Raw genomic sequence first — 20,418 nt, 5'->3', positions numbered from 1 at the left:
CTGTAACGGAGTTTGCTCTCTCTTCATTCCACTCATTCACAGATCCTCCTATTGACCCTATGGATAATTTTAGAAATACATCTGTTGAAATTATACCTTTGAAAGGCTAGTTTTATTGTAATGAAATAAGGACATAGAAGAAAGCAAAGGCATACCTTAATGTAACTAAATAATTAAGTTAAGTGTGTAAAAGCTGATAAGGAGTTGTGATACCATGATTGGAATATAATTTAAAGACTGGGCTTTTTTTTTTTTGGCACCAGGAGCTTTTGGTAAAATTTTCATGAAGTCAAAGTGCCAAATGATGATGACATAAATTATCTTTAACCAATAGAATAACATACCACAAAGGAAAATATGTAAGAACATGTACCTTAGATGGTTTTGATTATAAAAAAACATGTTAGAAAGTACTTTTATCAAGATTATGCTTTTTTTAAAATAAAAGTTGATCACTTCATCATACCAAGACAAAGGTATTTTGAATATGAAAGGGATTCAAAAGAAGTGTCAGCAAGATTTCATTTGGTGGGAGTACTTTGATAATACTAGAAGCATTGTTTAGCTGTAATGGTCTAGAGATTTTAGTGGAACAAGATTTACAGGGGGAGGCAATTGTTTTCCATCTGAATTTGAGAATTCAGATCCCTTAATTTCCTGCAGAAGTGCTATGTACCTAAAAGCTTGTCTGTTTTATTAATAACAGATATTATTTCACATTCCAAATCTTGTATTTTTGATTTTAACAAAAAAGAACATTAGCTCTGCCTCTTGATTTCTGATTAACTAAGCTGATGATTTTAAATGATTTTAGTGGGATGAGTCAGCATCAAATTTAACAAGTGTTAATTGGGCTTTACGGATGCTGACCCTTGGGCTGGATGTTAGGAAACAATTCCAGGCACGGTTGTCTGTGTCACACAAGCTGTTCCTTGCTTAAAATCTGTTCATTTTTGAAACAATTTCTTAAGGAATTCTCTTTCTCCTGGATGTTTTCCTAAATCTCTTTAGGGAAAATATTAAAAAATGTAGATTATCCTTAGATATGGATATGAACAGTTTTCAGTAATGTATTTTTAATTTTTTAAAACAAGTTTTTAAGTTACGGGAAATAAAGTTTAAAAGCACATACTTCACCAACAGAGGTCATTTAGCATTTCCTGTAATGAATTCAAATATACTGTGTGGAAATGGATGGATTTAGCTTGAGAATCTGAATGGAAGAAGACAACCTGTGTTATGTGAATGCTATCTGAATGTGGGAATTCACGCATAGGGGCAAATTGATCAACTAGAAGACCAATATTGTAGATAAGAGTCAACCAGATATTCACCAGAAGGTGCTCCAGGTACATAAATAACAGTGCAATAGGACTCAAATCTGGTAGCTCTGCTGCCTAGACAACAAATGGCTGTAGCTTACCTAATACCACTGGCTGGTAGCAGCTGCTTGCTACATTCCAGACAAATAGTTCTTGGTCTTTTAAATCATATGGCCTTTTTCTTCGTTTCTGCAGACACGGGAGCTCTGTCTGGTGGAGTCATAGTCTCTATTGTCTTTGGAGTTCTACTATTTATTGGGCTACTTCTGGGACTTCTCATCTTTCGGCAAAAGTAAGTGTTGATTTTTGGTATTGAAAAAGGTATAGATGTAGGAATATCTAAGCTATGGCAGCTTGAGAAAGGGAGGGAAGCCCTGATTTCTCACAGAGTATTGGATAGGTAGAGGTAAGTTAGAGAATAAAGAGTAAGACCAGTGTGCTGCAGCAAGATGGAATGCGTAAGTAATTTTGATTAGCAGGATTGGAGGGATTGGTATGTCTGTAAGATACTGCTTGCTGCTGAAGACAGAGGAAAATGTGGTAATTTCTCAGTTTTCTTATAATCCATCACTATCATACTGTTATTATGGCAGATGAATAAAAATATTGCTATGGTACAACCATTTCTATAGTTGCTGATCAATTAAGTGGGCAATATATGTATCCAGTCATTTCAAACCGTTTTCCATATACCATTCCTTTTAGTGGTCCTCTGCTCAGGTACAAAATTATTTCCTTCCTAAAGAAAAGGAAAGCCTTCTATAAGGCTGCTATTGTTTGGATTTTAGAAGATCAGGTATTGAGCTGAAAGTGTACAGAAAACATAAAATAAATTGAAATTCATCTGTAATTCGGCAAGCAGAAGGATGAACAAAACTGCCTGCATAGAAACAAAGCTCCATTTCTAAATGTCAACGAAGCATCACATTTTCTTCCTAGCTCTACTCTACCAAGCGGGTGCAGTGTCTGGTTCCACTTTGCTCTATGTTACCTTGAACTCTGTCCCTGACCAACTAGGGCAGATACCCTAGAAGTCTTGCTTTTCTCTTTGCTATCTGCTGAGCATTTTATTTTCATGACTGCTTCTAATGTTCCAGGCAGGCTCGTCGGAGACAAGCACGGCCAGACTACAATACTTCAGGCTTTGATCGAGGTGAGCTTTAAAGGGGTGGTAGAACCAGGGAGAAGCCTAAAATGGGTTGGGAGAAGAGAAACAGTAGTTTCAAACCAGCCACTGACATGGATTTTCTGATGTAATTTGCCTCTTCCCGTGACAGATCTAGTCTTCAATGCATGTTTGGTAGATTTGTTCACCGCCATTGTCAGAATCCCATGGATTCACCTCTGCTTCTGTAGCTTTGCCCTACAAAGCTTGTCCAAAGAGTTGACAGGTTAATTTTCTCTTTTCTTTCCCTTTACCATAGAGAAGGTCTGGTTGAAGCCCTATGTAGACCTGCAACCATATGATGACCCCAGCAGAGGGGTACTGGAATTCACTAAGGAACTGGATGTCTCTTGTGTCACTATGGAGAATGTGATTGGAGAGGGTGAGTTACGTGTTGCTCTCCCCATCTTTCAGTTCCCCTATGATGTTATTTTGCTGCCTGTTCCTGAGTTTGCCTGTGACTTTTTGCCTCTGGTTGCCCTCAGGGGAGTTTGGGGAGGTCTATCGTGGGTCCTTGAGGCTCCCAGGGAAAGAACGTATTGTGGTTGCCATCAAGACCCTGAAGTCAACGTACTCAGATTCACAGTGGTGGAACTTTCTGCGCGAGGCAACAATTATGGGACAATTCAATCACCCGAACATTGTGCGTCTGGAAGGGGTTGTCACCAAAAGTAAGAGCGTGTGGGAGAGTGTCCTGGAATGAGAGCAGAAACTGGTGCATTTCTTGGTCCTTTCTTAGAGAGGATGCTGTCAGAGAGGCTGTGCTGGGAGAAGACAGGCATTGTCATATTAGCCTACAGCAGAGAATGAGGAAGGCAGGAGAAGTACGTATTTCCAACAGAGTCATGAGGCAGTGTTAGTCTTCTTGAGTTGGTGGGTGGATGAGAAATTGAGATAGAAGTAAGGGGTGTTGTAAAGTTATATGTGTGAGACAAGGAGGAATACAAAATCATTGGGGGAGGTCTAAGGAGAAGGGTGAGCCAGCTGTGCCAGTGGAATGGGGATGTTGGCTGGGGTTGGATATGGTACTTTGTGTTGGGGCAATGTGGGGAGCATTGAAAGGCAAGAGTAGGACAACTACAAAAAGGCTGACACCTTCTTGTCTTCCTCAAGGGAGACCAATGATGATCATCACTGAGTATATGGAGAATGGAGCGCTGGATACCTTCCTCCGGGTGAGAGACTCCAATCTGTAATATGCTTGTGTACTGCCAGAACTTGCGCTTGACCTGGATTTAGGACCCTAAAAGAAGACTAGAAATAAGATCCAGACATCCACTTACTTTCTGCTCACTAACATTTCCAGTCTCAGCAGTTGAAGCTTGAATGCCATCCAGTTTGCTCAGTGTCCAGAGTGCTGTAGTTGAAGTGCAGGTGCCTGATGATGACTCTGGAGACCACCACTAGTCCCTTAATGAGAACCTGTTGTGTCCTTTGGGCTGCGGCATGGCCTTTTTGCTCGTTCACCAATGCCCACTTTTGGCCAGTAACTAGAAACCAAGCAGATTGATGTCACTTGACCAGGATCTTCTCTCGCTTCTTTTATGCAGGAGAATGAGGAAAAATTTAGCCCTGTGCAGCTTGTGAACATGCTGCAAGGAATAGCCTCTGGCATGACCTACCTTTCAGAACACAACTATGTGCACCGGGATCTGGCAGCTCGCAACATCCTGGTAACACGCAGTCTTCAATGCAAGGTGTCTGACTTTGGTCTCTCCCGAATATTGGAGAATGATGCAGAGGGAACCTATGAAACCAAGGTAATGCAAAAAAAATCTCTCAGTCTTGTAAATGAACTGTAGTCTCAGGGGGATTGGGATTCTGCCAGATAACAATGGCAGAATTTCTTCCCAATAGGAAACACCAGGCCAGGGGGAGATTTGGATGGAAAATCTCTGAGAAAAACCCATAGTAAAACTGCAAGTCACAAGGTGGATGAATCAGAAGGTGTTACTTTTCTAGCTGGAGTCCATGTTGATTTTGTTTGCTAAGAGATTCAGAGAGACTGATTCTGAAATGAGAAGCAAAGTAAGAGGTCTAATCTTTTGGACTCAGTTAACTAAATCTAGCTTTGAAGATAATCCTGCTGAGATCAGGGGTTTGGACTAGAGATGTCTACAGGTCCCTTTCATTGGAATTTCCAGTGATTCTAATGTCTGGTGTCATTCAAAGTAGGGCTGTGACTGGTGTCAGGCTCTTAGGCCCACAGCAGTGGTTTTAGGTAGCATTCAACTGAACAGAGGGCTTAAACTCCTTCATGTGGTGAATTCTCGTGCCCGTGCGCAGCCTGGCCTCATGTCGGTGTCGGAGCCAGTCCCAGACACCAATATGGTGTGCAGAAAGCGCTCGTTTATTAAGCCTCAGTGATACATATTTATCTTATTTTATGTTCCATACACGCACCGAGCATGCATGCTACGTTGCAATTACAGGCTACTAATTACGTATGTTAGTTTGTGATTGGTGCTGCAGGCTGACCACTCGCTGTTCACGCGCCTTAGCGGATGGGCTGCTGCTCACCTGAGCCCGTTGCCAGCTGCTTCTTTAAGTGTTGAGCCATCACTTTTGTTTCCAAGTGTTGAACCATCACTTTGGTTTCCTTGTGTCCTCGGTTGCCTTGGTGACTTTTATCATAGGTCCTGATATGGCCGCTGGGCCACATAAACCCCCACACTTCCCCCTTTCCCTATAATTGAAAAGATACAACGATTTATAGAACGAAGGAGGCAACTAAAAATTAGAAAGACACATAAAAGGAAAAGGAGCAAATGGAGGCCTTCTTTGATTAGCTGGCTAAACCAGGGCCCAAGACCCCAACCCGTGAAGAAGCTGTCAAAAGGAGAGGCGCCTTCTTGAATGCGGTTGATATTTTCCCTAATCTGGGCCAACTGCTTGTGGATACTTACACGATGGTCCGACAAGTTCATGCAGCACATGCCTTCGAACTCCTGGCACCCATGTCCCTGAGCTAATAGGAGGAAATCAATAGCGGCTCTGTGCTGCAAGACTGCATGATTAACAGAGGTGACATCACATCGTTTAAGAGCTGTTCAAGCACAGCTGAGGTGATGTTGCTTTGTTTTACAGACCAGCAGGCTAGGCGTCTTAATTGATTTAAAGCACGTCCCGCTGCAGCACCTGGGATAAGTATAGCTAAGGCCGCATCGACAGCTTTTGAATTTAGTTTGACCTCACCATCACAGCTGGAAGCAAAGGCATGTAAAGAGCGTTTGACTCGAGTCGTGTTAAGTGAAAGCAATTCTCGAAAATGTGGGGCAAACATGGCCAGTTGTCCCAGATAACGTGGTCCTCCAATGATGCCCGCCGGGATACCCTGCCAAGCACGACTGCCACATATAAGGAATATATCGGGGGGTAGTACCTTTGCATCACGAGGGGATGGTACCAAACTATGAATGTTGCACTTTGGCCAATCTGTGTGTGTAGCATTAATTTGAGAAGTTCCGTTTGGACCTATGTAACGTATTTCCCTGAGACCCTTGTTGGTGGGTCCCCATTCTCTGAACATTACATAGCCGGAACCGTTAAAGCATCGGGCACTGGGGCTAATGGTAGTGCACCTGGCATCGGGATCGGATGGTTGATTCCCAACGTGTGACACATTAGTAGGAGCACCAGGTGCGAAGCTACCCATGATATCTAAAGTAGGAATAACAATTGGGTTTGTTACGTTGAGTGCTTGGATTAGGGTGGCCTCAATGGAGGACCCTGATACGACCGGCCAATAGTCTGAACAATTGAGAAGACTTTGCCAGTGACTGGAGTTATAACAGATGTTGCCTATGTATCCTATGAAATCAGTGTAATTAGCAGTGAGCTGCTTTGCTAAAGTGTCATTGCCTTCCCAAGCGACCGGTACGCCAATCAAACAGGTCCTGAAAGGATCACCTATGGTTTGCAAGCTTAGGCAGAAATCCATATTCCCTGTTTGATTTGCCCATGTTACCCAAATATTTTTTCGAGGATCTACGCGTGCGATTATTGCTAAAGCAACTGTTACACAAGGTAAGAGTATTAGTAACGAGGACTTTGATGCCATTGCCAGCGTTGCAAAGCCTGCTCCCAGTTGTTGGCTTCAGTGATCTGAGAACGGGGCAGCCTTAGATGTTTCCCACACCAGACTCCCGGTACTTGCTCTTGCGAAAGAATTTGCTTTAAAATTGCCTGGTTCGTTTCAAAGAATTTACAATGTGTCGTGGCATGTGACATCAAATCCCCTATCAATTGTGAGATTTCTGCCTTGGTTACCAGCCTTTCTAGCTCAGTACAGGGTAGGCCTAATGCCGTGGCTTCAACTTGAGAGGTGAGGTCGAAGTCTGCTTCTACCCAGTCTTATTCCTGGCGTAGTTTTTGCCATCTGATTCTTGGCTCTTCTGGGTCGTTTCTGGAACGGGTGCTGTAATGGGATCGTTGCATGAGGTGTGAATGTCGGGTTTCATCCATTTAGCGGGTGTCCACTGTGGTTCTTTCCCCTGTGTTGAGACACAAGCATATCCTCGACCATATGTTAATAACAAATATCCTGATTCCCACAGTTGTGTTTTGGGGTTCCATACTTTCACCTGGGGAGGTTTATTTGGTGTGGTTTCTGTGCGGGCATGTCTTTGTGCTGCAGTGGTATCATCGCACGCCAAGAGCCAGTTGAGCACAAATAGAGTTTGATTCAGAAGTTCTTGGGGCGACAGGTCCTATTCCCCCTCTTTCAATAATGTGAGGTACCGTTTTAATGTGGCATGTTTTTGTTCCACAGTGCTCTGGCTTGTGGAGTTATAAGGGATGCCTGATGTGTGTAGGGTGGACCATGTCACACAGAACTGTGATATTTTATGGGAGAGGTAAGCCGGGTCGTTGGCTGTAGGGATGGTAGCCGGCTTACCCATGGCTGTGCTGTGTGCTGTGGCCCACGTGAAACCCGAATCGGTGTCTACCGAAACATGGATATATTTATAGCGACCGAGGGGGGAGTATTCTGTGACATCTGTTTGCCAGAGGGTGTTTGGCTGCAGACCTCTAGGGTTTGCCCCCTCACCCAAAGCAGGAATTCTGGTGCACCCAGGACACATGGCGATTATCTCACGAGCTACCTGTAGGGGAATATGAAATAGTTCGACAAATGATTTAGCAGGCTGGTGAAAAAATGTATGTGATGTCTCAGCTTGAGCCCTGAGGTTTACCTGAGCAGAAGAGACCAATTTATCTGCTTCTGCATTGCCGCGTGTCAGATATCTGGGGGTGTTAGTATGGCTTTGAATATGCATGATCTAGAAAGGTGATGATCGGGCATTAATCAAATTCCACCGCGTGAACAATTCCTGAAACAAAATTTTGTTATCAATATATTTTAGAACTGCACGGTGTAAACGAGGGACCAGAGTTGCTACGTATTTGGAATCTGTGACAATGTTAATAGGTTGAGAGTGTAATTGCAGTGCTACTCTGACTGCTCGTAATTCCAATACTTGCACTGAACCTTGACCACATACACGGTGCATCTTTTTCTGTTGAGCTGTTGGATCCGTCCACCAGATGCCTCCCTGACCTGTACGGCTGCTGGCATCTGTGAAAACTGTGAGGGCTTGTAGTGGTCTGGAAGAGACGATAGGGACAGGTTCAAAGAGCACTTGTGAAGTGAACAGGTCATAAGGAGGGTAGTGGGAACTGAGGCACTGCCGCTTAAAGTGACCTGGCTTCCCACAATTGAAACAAGTGGCTGCTCTGCATTCTTCCTGTAGCTCCTATTCCTCCCACTGCTCTCGAGCCTCTGTCCCCCCCTCCCCGTTGCAGGAAGGGGCGTAGCGCCGCTGTCATTGCTGAAGCCTGAACTTGGGCGGCTTGTTGTAAAGGAATCTGAGCGCAACGCTCGATCATCTCCTCCAGTGTGGCATGTGGTGACATGGACTGTATGGCTCTTTTGCAGGCGCTCGAGCAGTTTTGCGTGGCTAGATCTCTAGTGACGGCTGCTTTTGCCTCTTGTGGCAAATTTGGGGCAGCTTCGATAGCCTGATGGAGGCGGGATACAAAGGAGGTGAATGATTCTTCAGGGCCCTGTGTTATTTTTCCATATTCCGGCTGCGGGGAAAACACTTGCAGCATCATCTGCATGGCCTTTAAAGCCAGATTTTGTGATTGTTAAATCACCTCAGGCCGCATGGCTGCTTGTCTCTTTGGGTCTATGAATTGTCCGATACCCAGGAGTAATGGAGGCGTGACACCATTCAAAGGGTGTCCATCCCCTAATTCAAAATTTTCCAGCTCAGCTCGTTCCGCAAGGCGTTGCCATTTCTCCTGGAAGATGAGTGCTTGCATCGGAGGGAATATTAATTCAGCCAAGGTGCGGGTATCGTGTGGCAGCACAAGTGTAGTTTGATACAAGCGTCGGATGGTTGCCGTAGCTTGGGAATTAATTTCATGATCATTCTTTGTATTTCTTTCACAACTCTCCAATCAAGTGGCTGCCATTCTGCATGTTGTTCTCACCCGATGATAGGGAACGCCTGCGGGGTGGTTTTTATCGTCCCTTCTAGGATTCCGTTTGTAATTACGGCTTGCCACTTGTGTGAGCCATTATAGGATGGGTCTGATGGGGGCAGTGTTGGCTTATTTTTTGGCGCTGTTGTCCCGTCCGGCTTTTCAGGGAACCGTCGCTCCATTATTTGTCTTAAATTTCGCGGCTGCTTTCCCCTTTTTATGTCATCCTCGTTTTCTCGTAGCCAATTTATATGTAAAGGGTGTTGGTCCAATCCCTTCTCTATTACTTCTTTTTTATACTTCTCCAGGAAGGCTGGCTTAGGTTCCCATTCTAATGAATTCTGCCACCATTTGAGCCATTTGACATCGTATTCTGGCGTGTGCTTTGGTGGGATCTCTGAGGGGGTCAATCCCATTCCCAACCTATTATCATCATTTAAATCAATTAAGTCAGGCATATTAGTGTCTTCATCCTCAGAGCCATAGATGGGCACTGATTTTTTAGCCTTGTTTCCTGACAGGTTAGGCCGTGCTCTGGGGTCTTGTTCATCGTCACTAGGTGGTAATGGGATATCTTGTGGCTGTAGCTTAGGTTGCAGCATTCTCAACATTGGCAGGAGTTGCTCATTTTGCTTTCTAAGTTCCTGAAGGAGGGCAGAGTCCTTCCCTAAGTCATTTGTTTCGTCTACCTCCATTTTATTAGCGTCGATAATCGCGGGGGCCGTTGGGATAACCGCTTCTAAGCTCCAAGGGATGAATTTTTTCCCTCTCTGAGCTGGAAAAGCCATCCTTTGCGGCCGTTTTAGAGCACTGTCAGGAATGCATGGGGAACGTGCCGGCAACATTGTAGCCTCTCGCATAGTTTTTAGGCTCGGGTACAGAGAGTTTTCATTTGGCCTTAGATTTTGAGCCTCTGTCTTAGTCATATCTTTGAGTCCACGGCCATCGGTAATCGGCTGATCACCTATACCTTCCTCATTTCTATCAGATTTTTCTCCAAATTCGTCCTCGGTGTCCGAGTCAGGGTTATTTTTGGTAGTTAATGCGAGTAAGGCATGCCTAGTGTCTTGATCGACAGCCAATTGTTCGAGGGTGTTTCTACGTGTTTTCCACGTTTGTGCTAATCGTCCTGCCTGTTTGTTCCCGCCCGAATAGCTTTCCCGAATGCCCTGGCCTAGTTTGTCCCAGACACTGAGAGCAGAAGCCTGATCAGTATTTTGCAAAATGTTCCTGCGCCGACCCCATCGCAGAAGATCTGCTAACGTTCCTTTATGTGCCGGGGTTTTTGTGCATTTGGTGACTTCCTTTAAAGCGGAGAAACCAGCCTTCTCCTGAGCTGATGCAGCTACTCCCATGGTTGCCTCCTTTTTATATTCTCCTGGGCCCAGTATTTCACATGCAACCGTATCACCCACCGACCTTTTCTTCACGCAGGGCTTACCTGGTTCAGTGGCTTGACATCAGTGAGTTTGAGGACGAGCCCCCAGTTGTGGTGAATTCTCGTGCCTGTGTGCAGCCTGGTCTCATGTCGGTGATGGAGCCAGTCCCAGACACCAATAGGGTGTGCAGAAAGCGCTCGTTTATTAAGCCTCAGTGATACATATTTATCTTATTTTATGTTCCATACACGCACCGAGCATGCATGCTACGTTGCGATTACAGGCTACTAATTACGTATGTTAGTTTGTGATTGGTGCTGCAGGCTGACCACTCGCTGTTCACGCGCCTTAGCGGATGGGCTGCTGCTCACCTGAGTCCGTTGCCAGCTGCTTCTTTAAGTGTTGAGCCATCACTTTTGTTTCCAAGTGTTGAACCATCACTTTGGTTTCCTTGTGTCCTTGGTTGCCCTGGTGACTTTTATCATAGGTCCTGATATGGCCGCTGGGCCACATAAACCCCCCCACTTCACTTTCCAAGAATGAATCTGTCCTTTTGAGAAATTTCCCCAGGGGTGGTTACATGTCACTTCAAGTGAAGTGGGCCCAGTCTTTGAACCACCCTGTAAGCTCCTTGCTTGAAGGCACTGGAGAAATACACGCCAGTGATACCTGCTGGATACACTATGTTTATGCTCTTCCTCAGGGTGGTAAGATTCCCATCCGCTGGACAGCCCCAGAGGCCATTGCTCATCGGATTTTCACATCAGCCAGTGATGTCTGGAGCTTTGGAATTGTCATGTGGGAGGTGCTGTCGTTTGGTGACAAGCCATATGGGAACATGAGCAATCAAGAGGTAAGAGTCAATAAGCTCAAGTGCTGATTTAAAAAAATCATAGAATGGTTCGGGTTGGAAGGGACCTTAAAGATCATCTAGTTCCAAACCCCCTACCATGGGCAGGGACACCTTCCACTAGATCAGGTTGCTCAAAGACTCATCCAGCCTGGCCTTGAACACTTCAGGGATGGGGCATCCACAACTTCTCTGGGCAACCTGTTTCAGTGTCTCACCACCCTCACAGTGAAGAATTTCTTCCTTACGTGTAATCTAAATCTACCCTCTTTCACTTTAAGACTGTTAGTCCTTGTCCTGTCCCTGCACTCCCAGATAAAGAGTCTCTCCCCATCTTTCCTGTAGGTCCCCTTTAAGTACTAGAAGGCTGCTATAAGGTCTCTCCAGAGCCTTCCCTTCTCTAAGCTGAACAACCTCTCAGTCTGTCATCCTATGGGAGGTTCTCCCAGCCCCCTGAACATCCTCATGACCCTCCTCTGGACCTGCTCAAGCAGACCCATCTCCTTCTTATGTTTGGGGCCCCAGAGCTGGACACAGGACTCCAGGTTGGGTCTCACAAGAGTGGAGTAGAGGGGGAGAATCACCTCCCCTGACCTGCTAGCCACACTGCTCTTGACACAGCCCAGGAAATGGTTGGCTTTCTGGACTGCGAGTGCACATTGCTGGATCACAGTCAGTTTTCCAGGCACTAATACCCCCCAAGTCCTCCTCCACAGGGCTGCTCTCAATCCACTCATTGCCCAGCCTGTATTTGTGCATGGGATTGCCCTGACCATGTGCAGGACCTTTCACTTGGCCTTGTTGAACCTCATGAGGTTTTCACAGGCCCACCTCTCAAGCCTGCCAAAGTCCCTCTGGATGACATCCCTGCCCTCCAGCATGTTGACCACATCACTCAGCTTGGTGTCACTGGTGAACTTGCTGAGGGTGCACTCAATCCCGCTGTACATGTTGCCAATAAAGATGTTAAACAGCACTGGTCCCAACACCGAACCCTGAGGAACGCCACTCATCACGGCTCTCCACTTGGACATCGAACCGTTGACCACAACTCTTTGAGTGTGACCATCCTGCCAATTCCTTATCCAGAGAGTGATCCATCCATCAAATCCATGTCTCTCCAATTTAGAGACAACGATGTAATGTGGGACAGTGGCAAATGCTTTGCACAAGTCCAGGTAGAGTTGCTCAAAAAACCTCCACCTCAAGCCATGTAGGCCCAACTTTTGTAGATCTCCTTCAGCCTGCAGTCTTGACATTCCTTTGAGCACATAACTACTCTGTCTCCCTCCCTGCTAAAAATCAATGCGCCTAGGTCAAGGGCAGTAAGTGTTTGGGCTTCTGAGCCATGTTCAGGTATCAACAGCAGTGAATCAAATTAAGAACTGGTTAGAGCAGCCATGGCCTTTGGGTCTGGAGATGTTCTCTGTTTGTTTATTTCCCTTCTTGCTCTGGAGTATTGTCTGGTCTCATTCTGGGTTCAGCACATCTGTGAGGTTAGCATATGCTGAAATTATTTCTCAGAGTCTGATTCCCCTTTTCTCACTGGGCCTGTGCCAGGATCATTTGATCCTCATTTCTTGTCGTGGTTTGAGCCCAGAGGACAACTGAGCACCATGCAGCCGCTCGCTCACTCCTTCCCCCTCAGGGATGAGGAGAAAATAAAACAAAAGGCTCAAGACAAAGGACAGGGAGGGCTCACTCACCGATTATGGTTACAGGCAGAAGACAGACTCTATTAGGGAAGAAGAAAAGAACATCAATTTAATTTGAACACCACCACCACTTAATTTACCAATCAGAGTAGGACAGTGAGAAATGCAACGACATCTTAAATAAAACACCTTCCACCCACCCCTCCCCTCTTCTTGGGTTCAGCTTCACCATTTCTCTTCCTCTTCCCCTGAGAGGCACAAGGGGGCAGGGGATGGGGGGGTTGTGGTCAGTTCATCACCTGTTGTCTCTGCTGCTCCTTCCTCCTCAGGGGGAGGAGTCCTTACACCCCTCCCCTGCTTCAGCCTGGGGTCCCTCTCACGGGAGAAAGTCCTCCATGAACTTTCTACGACGTGAGTCCTTCTGACGGTCTGCAGCTCTTCACGAACGTGTGTGTTCCCCCCAGGCTACAGCTCTTCACGAGCGGCTCCAGCGTGAGTCCCTCCCCCAGGCTGCAGCCCTTCATGAACTGGCACAGCATGGGGCCCTGCCACGGGGCTGCAGGCCTCCCAGCAACAGACTGCTCCAGCACAGGCTTCCCTCAAGAGTCCTGGCCTTCTTTGGGCACAGACACCTGCTCTGGCTTGGGGTCCTCTGGGGCTGCAGGTGGGCATCTACTCCACTGGTGACCTCCGTGGGCTGCAGGGGAACAGCCTGCCCTCTTACCATGGGCTGCAGGAGGGTCTCTGCTCTGGCCCACCTTGCCACCCCCCTCTTCCTCTCTTCAACCGACCTTGGTGTTTGCATAGGTATTTCCCTCACAACTCCTCCTTTCCAGGTTCCCCTTCTTAAATATGTTATGGCAGAGGCAGAGCCACCATCACTGATTGGCTCGGCCTTGGCCAGAGGCGGGTCCGACTTGGAGCTGGAGGTGCTTCAAGAAGCTTCTCACAGGAGCCACCTCTGTAGCCCCCTCCCCTGCTACCAACCCCCCCCACGCAAACCCAACACACTTCTTATGAGCACACGCCCTGAATGGCAAATGGGAGCTAAGCTAGTAGAGGATTGAAAGTACATGAATATGCCACTTCAGGTTTTGACCTCCCTTAAGTGTCCTGATCCTTTGCTGTACTGCCCAAACCCTATTTCAGCCACATGGAATCCGCTTCAACCCCTCCCTGACTGCACACTGTGCCTGCTCCCATCCCCACAGAGGTCTCTTGCTCCTCTTGTGCACTTTCTGCTCTTGGCCAGATTTCTCTCTGTCCTGTATGCAGGTGATGAAAAGCTTAGAGGATGGATACCGGCTCCCCCCACCTGTGGACTGCCCCTCTATCCTCTACGAGCTCATGAAGAGCTGCTGGTCACACGAGCGAATAAGGAGGCCTCATTTTCAGGAAATCAGGGCACAGCTGCAGCATTTCATCTCAAGTCCCCAGCTCCTCCGGCCTGTTGCAGACTTTGATCCCAGGTAAGCAGGCTATCCCTGGAGGAGGAGCAGTTAACTGGGAGATTTTTCACCTTCCTGCCTCCAGCAGGAGGAGTGGTAGTGATAGCAATGCAGGCTGGCAAGGCCCACCTTGATGCTCTGCGTGCAGAAGACAGTAGTCATCTCTTTTTTACGGTGAACAGAGGGCACAGCCATTGGCCTGGGCAGTCTGGCTTCACTGTGCGGAGAGCAGATAAGTTGGCCCAGCCCTGGCAGAGGGTGCTTGCCCTTTAACTGCTGTCTCATAGTACTGGCCATTTAAGGTAGTTGCCTGGCTAATGAGGGTTTTATCTGTCTTTAGGGTAACACTCCGGCTCCCCAGCTGCAGTGGATCTGATGGGATCCCCTATCGATCCATCCCTGAGTGGCTGGAATCCATTCGCATGAAGCGCTACATCTCCAACTTTCGTACTGCTGGCCTGGACACCATGGAGTCCATTCTGGAGCTCACTGCTGAGTAAGGGCAGGCAAAACTCCCACAAGACACCCTAGGCCATGCTACAAATAGCTGTGCCTGTCCCTGTGCTATCTGAAGAGGCACTTATACTTACTTGGAAGACTTCTTTCCATCCTTTCTATAGTTATATGGAAGTGGACTGGCTTCTTGCCCTAAAAGGGAAGAATCAGCCCAGAAGAACTGTGATCAACCCAAACTGTGAGCCTAATCCCATAGCTGTCCATGCTTGAGGCTCTTCAGGGGCCTGAGCTGCTCTGAACTCACATCAGACACAAACAGCAAGAAGGGGAAACAGTAGCTGGCAGACAGTTCTCTAACCTGACCATCTCACCACCCCTGTAGGACTTCATAAGATAATTTTCTTGCCTTGAACTCCGCATGGGCTATTGATATTCCCCGCTACATCAGCTAGGCACTGTCCTATCATAGAGCAAATCCCTTCTGGGCTCCTTAGAAAGACTCAAGTCAGCTGCTTTACCAACACAACCATGTTCCATTGTAGGGCCGGGGACATATAGCCAGCTCCAACAAGGGCAGTTACATAACACAAATGAGCAGATACAGCGCAGGGACAGACCTGCTAATGGGTTGAGACATGGCCCATATCACAGTCTGACGTGGACACAGTCCTGATTTAATAGCAGCACGGGCTTGAGGTGGGAGAAGCCAGTTAACGAGCTGGGCAGAGGTAGCCAGGGACGGGCAGGAACATCTAGAAGTTTCTTCCCTCTGTTAGCAAAGGTAGGGGTAGTAGGAGACACTGAGGGAAAGGAAGCTTTCTGATCTAATGCTCGGTGACTGTTTCTGCAGTTACCCACATCCCAGTCCCCAAGGAACAAGAACAGCAATTCACTTTTTCCTTTCTTTCCCCCTTTTCTTCAGGGACTTGAAACAGATGGGAGTGTCACTTCCAGGCCACCAGAAGAGGATCCTGTGTAGCATCCAAGGCTTTAAGGAGTGATCAGTTGTTGCTCTCTTAAGCTTGCAAAATGCCCATTCTTACCAGGTATCACTTGGAATCATTCCTATGGCAATTGCTTCCAAATGAGTGACTGGGACAAGCAAAGCAAAACAACCAGAACTGGAAAGGCTCATGAGGCAGCACCACCTGCTCTCATTTCTGTTTCCCCCTGCTTTAGCTCTACAGCAGCCATCAGTACGTTTCAGAGCACTGATCTTAGAAACTGTTCTCAACCCCGTCTTCTGTAGTCCATTCTGTGCAGTACCAAGTAATCCCTGTAGTCTGGAGTTTCAGACCCTCAGTATATCACATGGATACGTACAAAGCAGGTTGGAGGTGGTGAATAATGCTTTAAGACTGGAGATAAGGGTTCAGATAGACTGGGACATTCGGGAACGTGCACAAGGACACATCTAGAGATTGGGCCCATTCACTCCCTGGCATACATCCCTTCTCACTTCAGCAGCCTTCTGTCTTCCCTATTTTACAGCAGGAAGAAACTATTCAGTGTTTCACAAGGCTGCTGGTAAGTGATAGATTTTTTAATTCAGCTATTCTTACCTTAAGCACCAACTCATGGTGTACTTCTTTCTTCAGAGGAGAAGTTGGGAGCAGCAGCACACCCTGCTGTAACTTCTGTGATCGTATAACCTCAACATGCTGCTGTTTTGCATGTGCACGTCAGCAGGGAGATTTACATCTCTCCAATTTGCTTGATACCTTTACTTGTGCCATGGACAGAAAACCCTTTAAGTACTCATTTTTCTCTGGCCCTTTTTAAAAGGGAGAGTAGTCTTGTTTGGCCAGATAGGATATTTGTAACAGAAAAAATGTGTAGGTGGTCTGTCTTACTCCTTCTCTGTGGAGGAAACATTATTTATCAGAGCTCAAGACCATTACAGATTGTAAATAATATTTTGTAAATAAACTTGTGGCAGAGCAGGCTGTGTTGGAGTGCTTTGGCTTATTTCAAATATGATTTGGACCTTTTACTTGAGCATATATATTGTAAGTTCCAGCAGAGTCCTTACATCCATGTGTAGTTGTTTCAGCTAATGGTCTTTGTGCATTTAACTTCAAATTTAATGTGGAAATGCAGTTGCATTAGGATTAAAGGATACCTATGCAGCTGGTCACTTCAGCCTTTTTTTCTCTAAAACCAGTTAAAGCTGTATCCGTCCATTTGCCAAGCCCAACTTTTTACAGGTCCTGTGTTTATTCCTAGATCATGAGAAGTATTAGAAGCTACTACTTGTAGTTTGATGAAATACATGCGAGTAGTGCTTCTTTCTGTAGAATAGACTGTCCAGTGGGGGGAAAAAAAAAAAAATCTCACTGATATTCCTAAAACTTTCTCCTCCTGCCTGGGAAGAGCAGTCACCTTAAGATTTATTTTTCAGTGCTCGAGCCAAGTTTAGGTTGGTGAAGAAGGTGAGTGCTAGCCATTCAGCAATCAGTTACTTGCTGTACGTAGCTCTAATTTTTTCCATAATTGTAAAAAGCTCCAAATTCTTAAGGCTAAAAATTAACCTTCCTGGGAAGGTCCTGCTCAGAGATAAATGACAGGACAGTTAAGAAGCAGAGCTCACAGTAACTACAACTTAAAGCAAGAAGGCTGTTTTTTATTCAACATGAGAAGCAGCACGGTATACACAAGGACCCATGGTATATGCATACCTCAGCTACTCAAGTCACCACAACTGTAGTAAGAGCCAACAATACAAGCTCTTACTGTAAGTCTCATTAGCGTATCAGGGAGTTCAGTCTTAGTAGTAGGTGTCTTTATTCTGAAGTATAGATAATAAAATTGCTCCATGGCAGATATCCAGGCTAGAAGATAAGCCCTGATGAGGATGTCACAGGATTATGAGCTTGTGTCATGCATATGTAAACTTTAGCCTATCCTTAAAGATGAGAGAAAATTGGGAGCAGTCGATGCATCAGATAGTTGTGCTGCCGTTCGGAGGGACCTTAATAGACGGGAGAAATGGGAAGAGAGTAGACCCATGAAGTTGAACAAAGGGAAACGCAGAGCCTTGCAACTGGGGAGGAATAGCCCCATACACCAGTACATGCTGGGAACTAACTGGCTGGGAAGCAGGTTTGCAGGAAAGGACTTGCAGGTCACAGTGAGTGGCAAGTTGCCCGTGAGCCAGCAACGTGCCCTTGTAGCAAAGGCGGCCAACAGTATCTGGGTTGCATTAGCAAATGCATCACCAGTAGCTGGAGGGAGGCGATTCTTGCCCTCTATTTAGTGTTGTTCAGGCACCCAGAGCACTGTGTCCGGTTTTTTGCTCTCTGGTATGAAGGAAGCCATGGACTTCATGGAGCAAGTGCAGTGAAAGGCCACCGTGATTTTCAAGGGATTAGAGCATCTGACAAACAAGGAGAGGCCGAGAGAACTGGGACTGTTCAGCCCCAAGATGAGAAGGTTTGGGTGGCTCTTATCGTTGTGTGTAAATACCTGATGGGAGGGAGCGAAGAAGAGAGAGCCAGACTCTCGTCAGTGGTATCCAGTGAAAGGACAAGCAGTGGGAACACATCAGAATACAATAAATTCCATCTGAAGTTATGAAAAAACTTACTCCGAGGGTTGTTCAACACTGGACCAGGTTATCCAGGGAGGTTGTGGAGTTCTCATCCTTGGAGGTATTGAAAAACTGACAGGGTACATTCTTGAACAATCTGGTCTAGACCCTGCTCCGGGCAGGGAGGTCCCTTCCAACTTCAACTGTTAGAAGCTGCTGGATCAGCTGGCCTGTTAGAGAAGAGGCTGCTCAGTTCCGTGCCCTCAGGTACAGGCGGTAGCAAGCCTGAGCATGTATTCCCAATAGGCACTCACGCACACAAAACAGACGTGTGTATAGTATGTGCATTTATATAGATGCACACACACTGTACATGACTGACCTGAGGCAGAAAACGCAGCAGTCACGCAAGCACAGCACAGCCCAGCCTGATCCAGTTCCCTTCACTGGCCGATCAGGACGAACCTGCTAGTGGGAAACACGTACATACATACTATGGATCCCTCTAGTGTCCAAGACCAGCCATCAAGTAGGTGGCTCCATGATCCGAAGCCTGAGCTGGTCTCCTCAGTTGCTGGCACCAGGACATAGGAGTCCTCAACGCCTGTATTCCCACCCCAGCAGTGGGCATTCAGACTCCTCACGTGGACGCAACGCACGTGGGAGCCCCCCAGTAAGGCCGGTTAGAGCCTTACACATTGGCTTTACCCCGCAGCTGGCCCCAGGACTCGCTGGTCTCCCAGTCACCTGATGTAGGACAAACTCTGGCGCAGGCTTACCAGTAGCTGACTTCCAGACCCAGGAGTAGCTGGCTTGGACCCGCCGGGAGCTCTAGGAGCCGACTCAGACTGGTCTTTCCAGCATCTGGCCAGACCCGCAGCCACGCCAACTCACGGCTCTCAAGTCTCTCACTCTACTCACTCGCCAACTACTCCAACTCGATTTTCGCTCGTGATTACACACGGGCATACGCCCCCACACAATACACATGCACTCAGGTATTTCCAGTTGCTGGCACTTACATCTCCCCATGCTCTGAGCAGAGTCCTTTCACACAGAAAAATCATCATAATAAAAGAAGTTTAGTAAAAAGACAGGACGGACTGCACTGATGACATGCAGGACACGGCCAGGCACGTGGAGCGCGTATGTGCAGCCAGCCCTTTATGTGCTCTTTTCCCTGGCTTTCCCATGCTCCTTCCTCTCCTTGATCATTCTCCTTTCCTGCCCTTGATCTTGCCCCTATGCACCCTCTAGCAAGTGTTGTACAGTCCCAAAATGCTCTTCCCCTGCACCTCATGCTCCTCAAAAAAGACTAACCCCTTAATCTGCACGGGGATCCAGAGAGCCCTTCCCATTGGCGCCGTTGGGCAGGTTTCAACACCGGTCGTACAGCCTTCTGACAGCTCTGGGAGGAGCTGGGTTAGCGTGCTTTTCTCTCCCGTCATTGTATCTCTCCTCTGTGCTCCTTGGTGTTCGTGGACATGAGCTGTGAATCACATAATCTAGAACCAACCACTCAAAACAACGCCTACGAACCAGCAAGAACTCCGGTAAGAAAAAGAAAGCAAATGTACAATTTGTTTATTCTTTGCTCACCCTATAGGAAACCTCAAAGCATTTACTGGATCAATCTGCAAGGAGTCATCAAAGATTTCCCCAGAACTGGCAATAGAACAAGAGCAGGTTTCACGTCTTTGAAGTGTAGAAGCATTGGTGCTTACCACAAAGAGGAGTTTCACCTGCAGCGACCAAGGCGGTACCATGCTTAAAACCATACACAAACACATTCTGAAGAGCAATAGTGAGGGTAAAGCAAGCAAATGGACCACTTTGTTCCAGTCTGATGCAAGTGGATTGTAGTAACTCACCTCCTAGTGACACACCAAGCACATTACAGTCTTGCTGGACCGAGATGCAGTCTTCCACTGCTTTAAATGCAAGCTACTCTTCAGACACAGAAAATCAAGAAAGTCCAGCAGTTTGAAAAGGAGACCAAGAAGTGGAGAGAAAGGACGTTTTCAGACTCCTCATACCTGGAGACTAGGTGGAAATAGCAACTATACGTTCTCTACTGCCTAAAGCAGCAATTCTCATGGGTAGTTGAACAAATATAGCAGACACG

At 46.8% G+C, this 20,418-nt stretch overlaps 1 protein-coding gene across 1 annotated transcript in view; it reads left to right on the top strand.

Moving 5' to 3' along the window:
- EPHA1 (EPH receptor A1) overlaps positions 1-16,710 on the top strand; it is a 43,755-nt gene extending 27,045 nt beyond the window's left edge. The window contains exons 9-18 of the mRNA XM_042788859.1: positions 1,518-1,614; positions 2,420-2,475; positions 2,747-2,869; positions 2,973-3,158; positions 3,601-3,662; positions 4,038-4,247; positions 11,059-11,208; positions 14,136-14,329; positions 14,649-14,804; positions 15,687-16,710. Of these exons, the coding sequence (XP_042644793.1) occupies positions 1,518-1,614; positions 2,420-2,475; positions 2,747-2,869; positions 2,973-3,158; positions 3,601-3,662; positions 4,038-4,247; positions 11,059-11,208; positions 14,136-14,329; positions 14,649-14,804; positions 15,687-15,765 (1,313 nt within the window). The 3' untranslated portion in view covers positions 15,766-16,710. The remainder of the gene's footprint in view (positions 1-1,517; positions 1,615-2,419; positions 2,476-2,746; positions 2,870-2,972; positions 3,159-3,600; positions 3,663-4,037; positions 4,248-11,058; positions 11,209-14,135; positions 14,330-14,648; positions 14,805-15,686) is intronic.
- Positions 16,711-20,418: the final 3,708 nt, after the last annotated feature.

The sequence above is a fragment of the Tyto alba genome, unplaced genomic scaffold (genome assembly GCF_018691265.1).
Source record: "Tyto alba isolate M040663 unplaced genomic scaffold, T.alba_DEE_v4.0 Super-Scaffold_14, whole genome shotgun sequence".
Classification (NCBI taxonomy): Eukaryota; Metazoa; Chordata; class Aves; order Strigiformes; family Tytonidae; genus Tyto; species Tyto alba.
The sequence above is the reverse complement of the archived record's forward strand: the minus strand, read 5'-3'. Positions and strand labels throughout refer to the sequence as shown.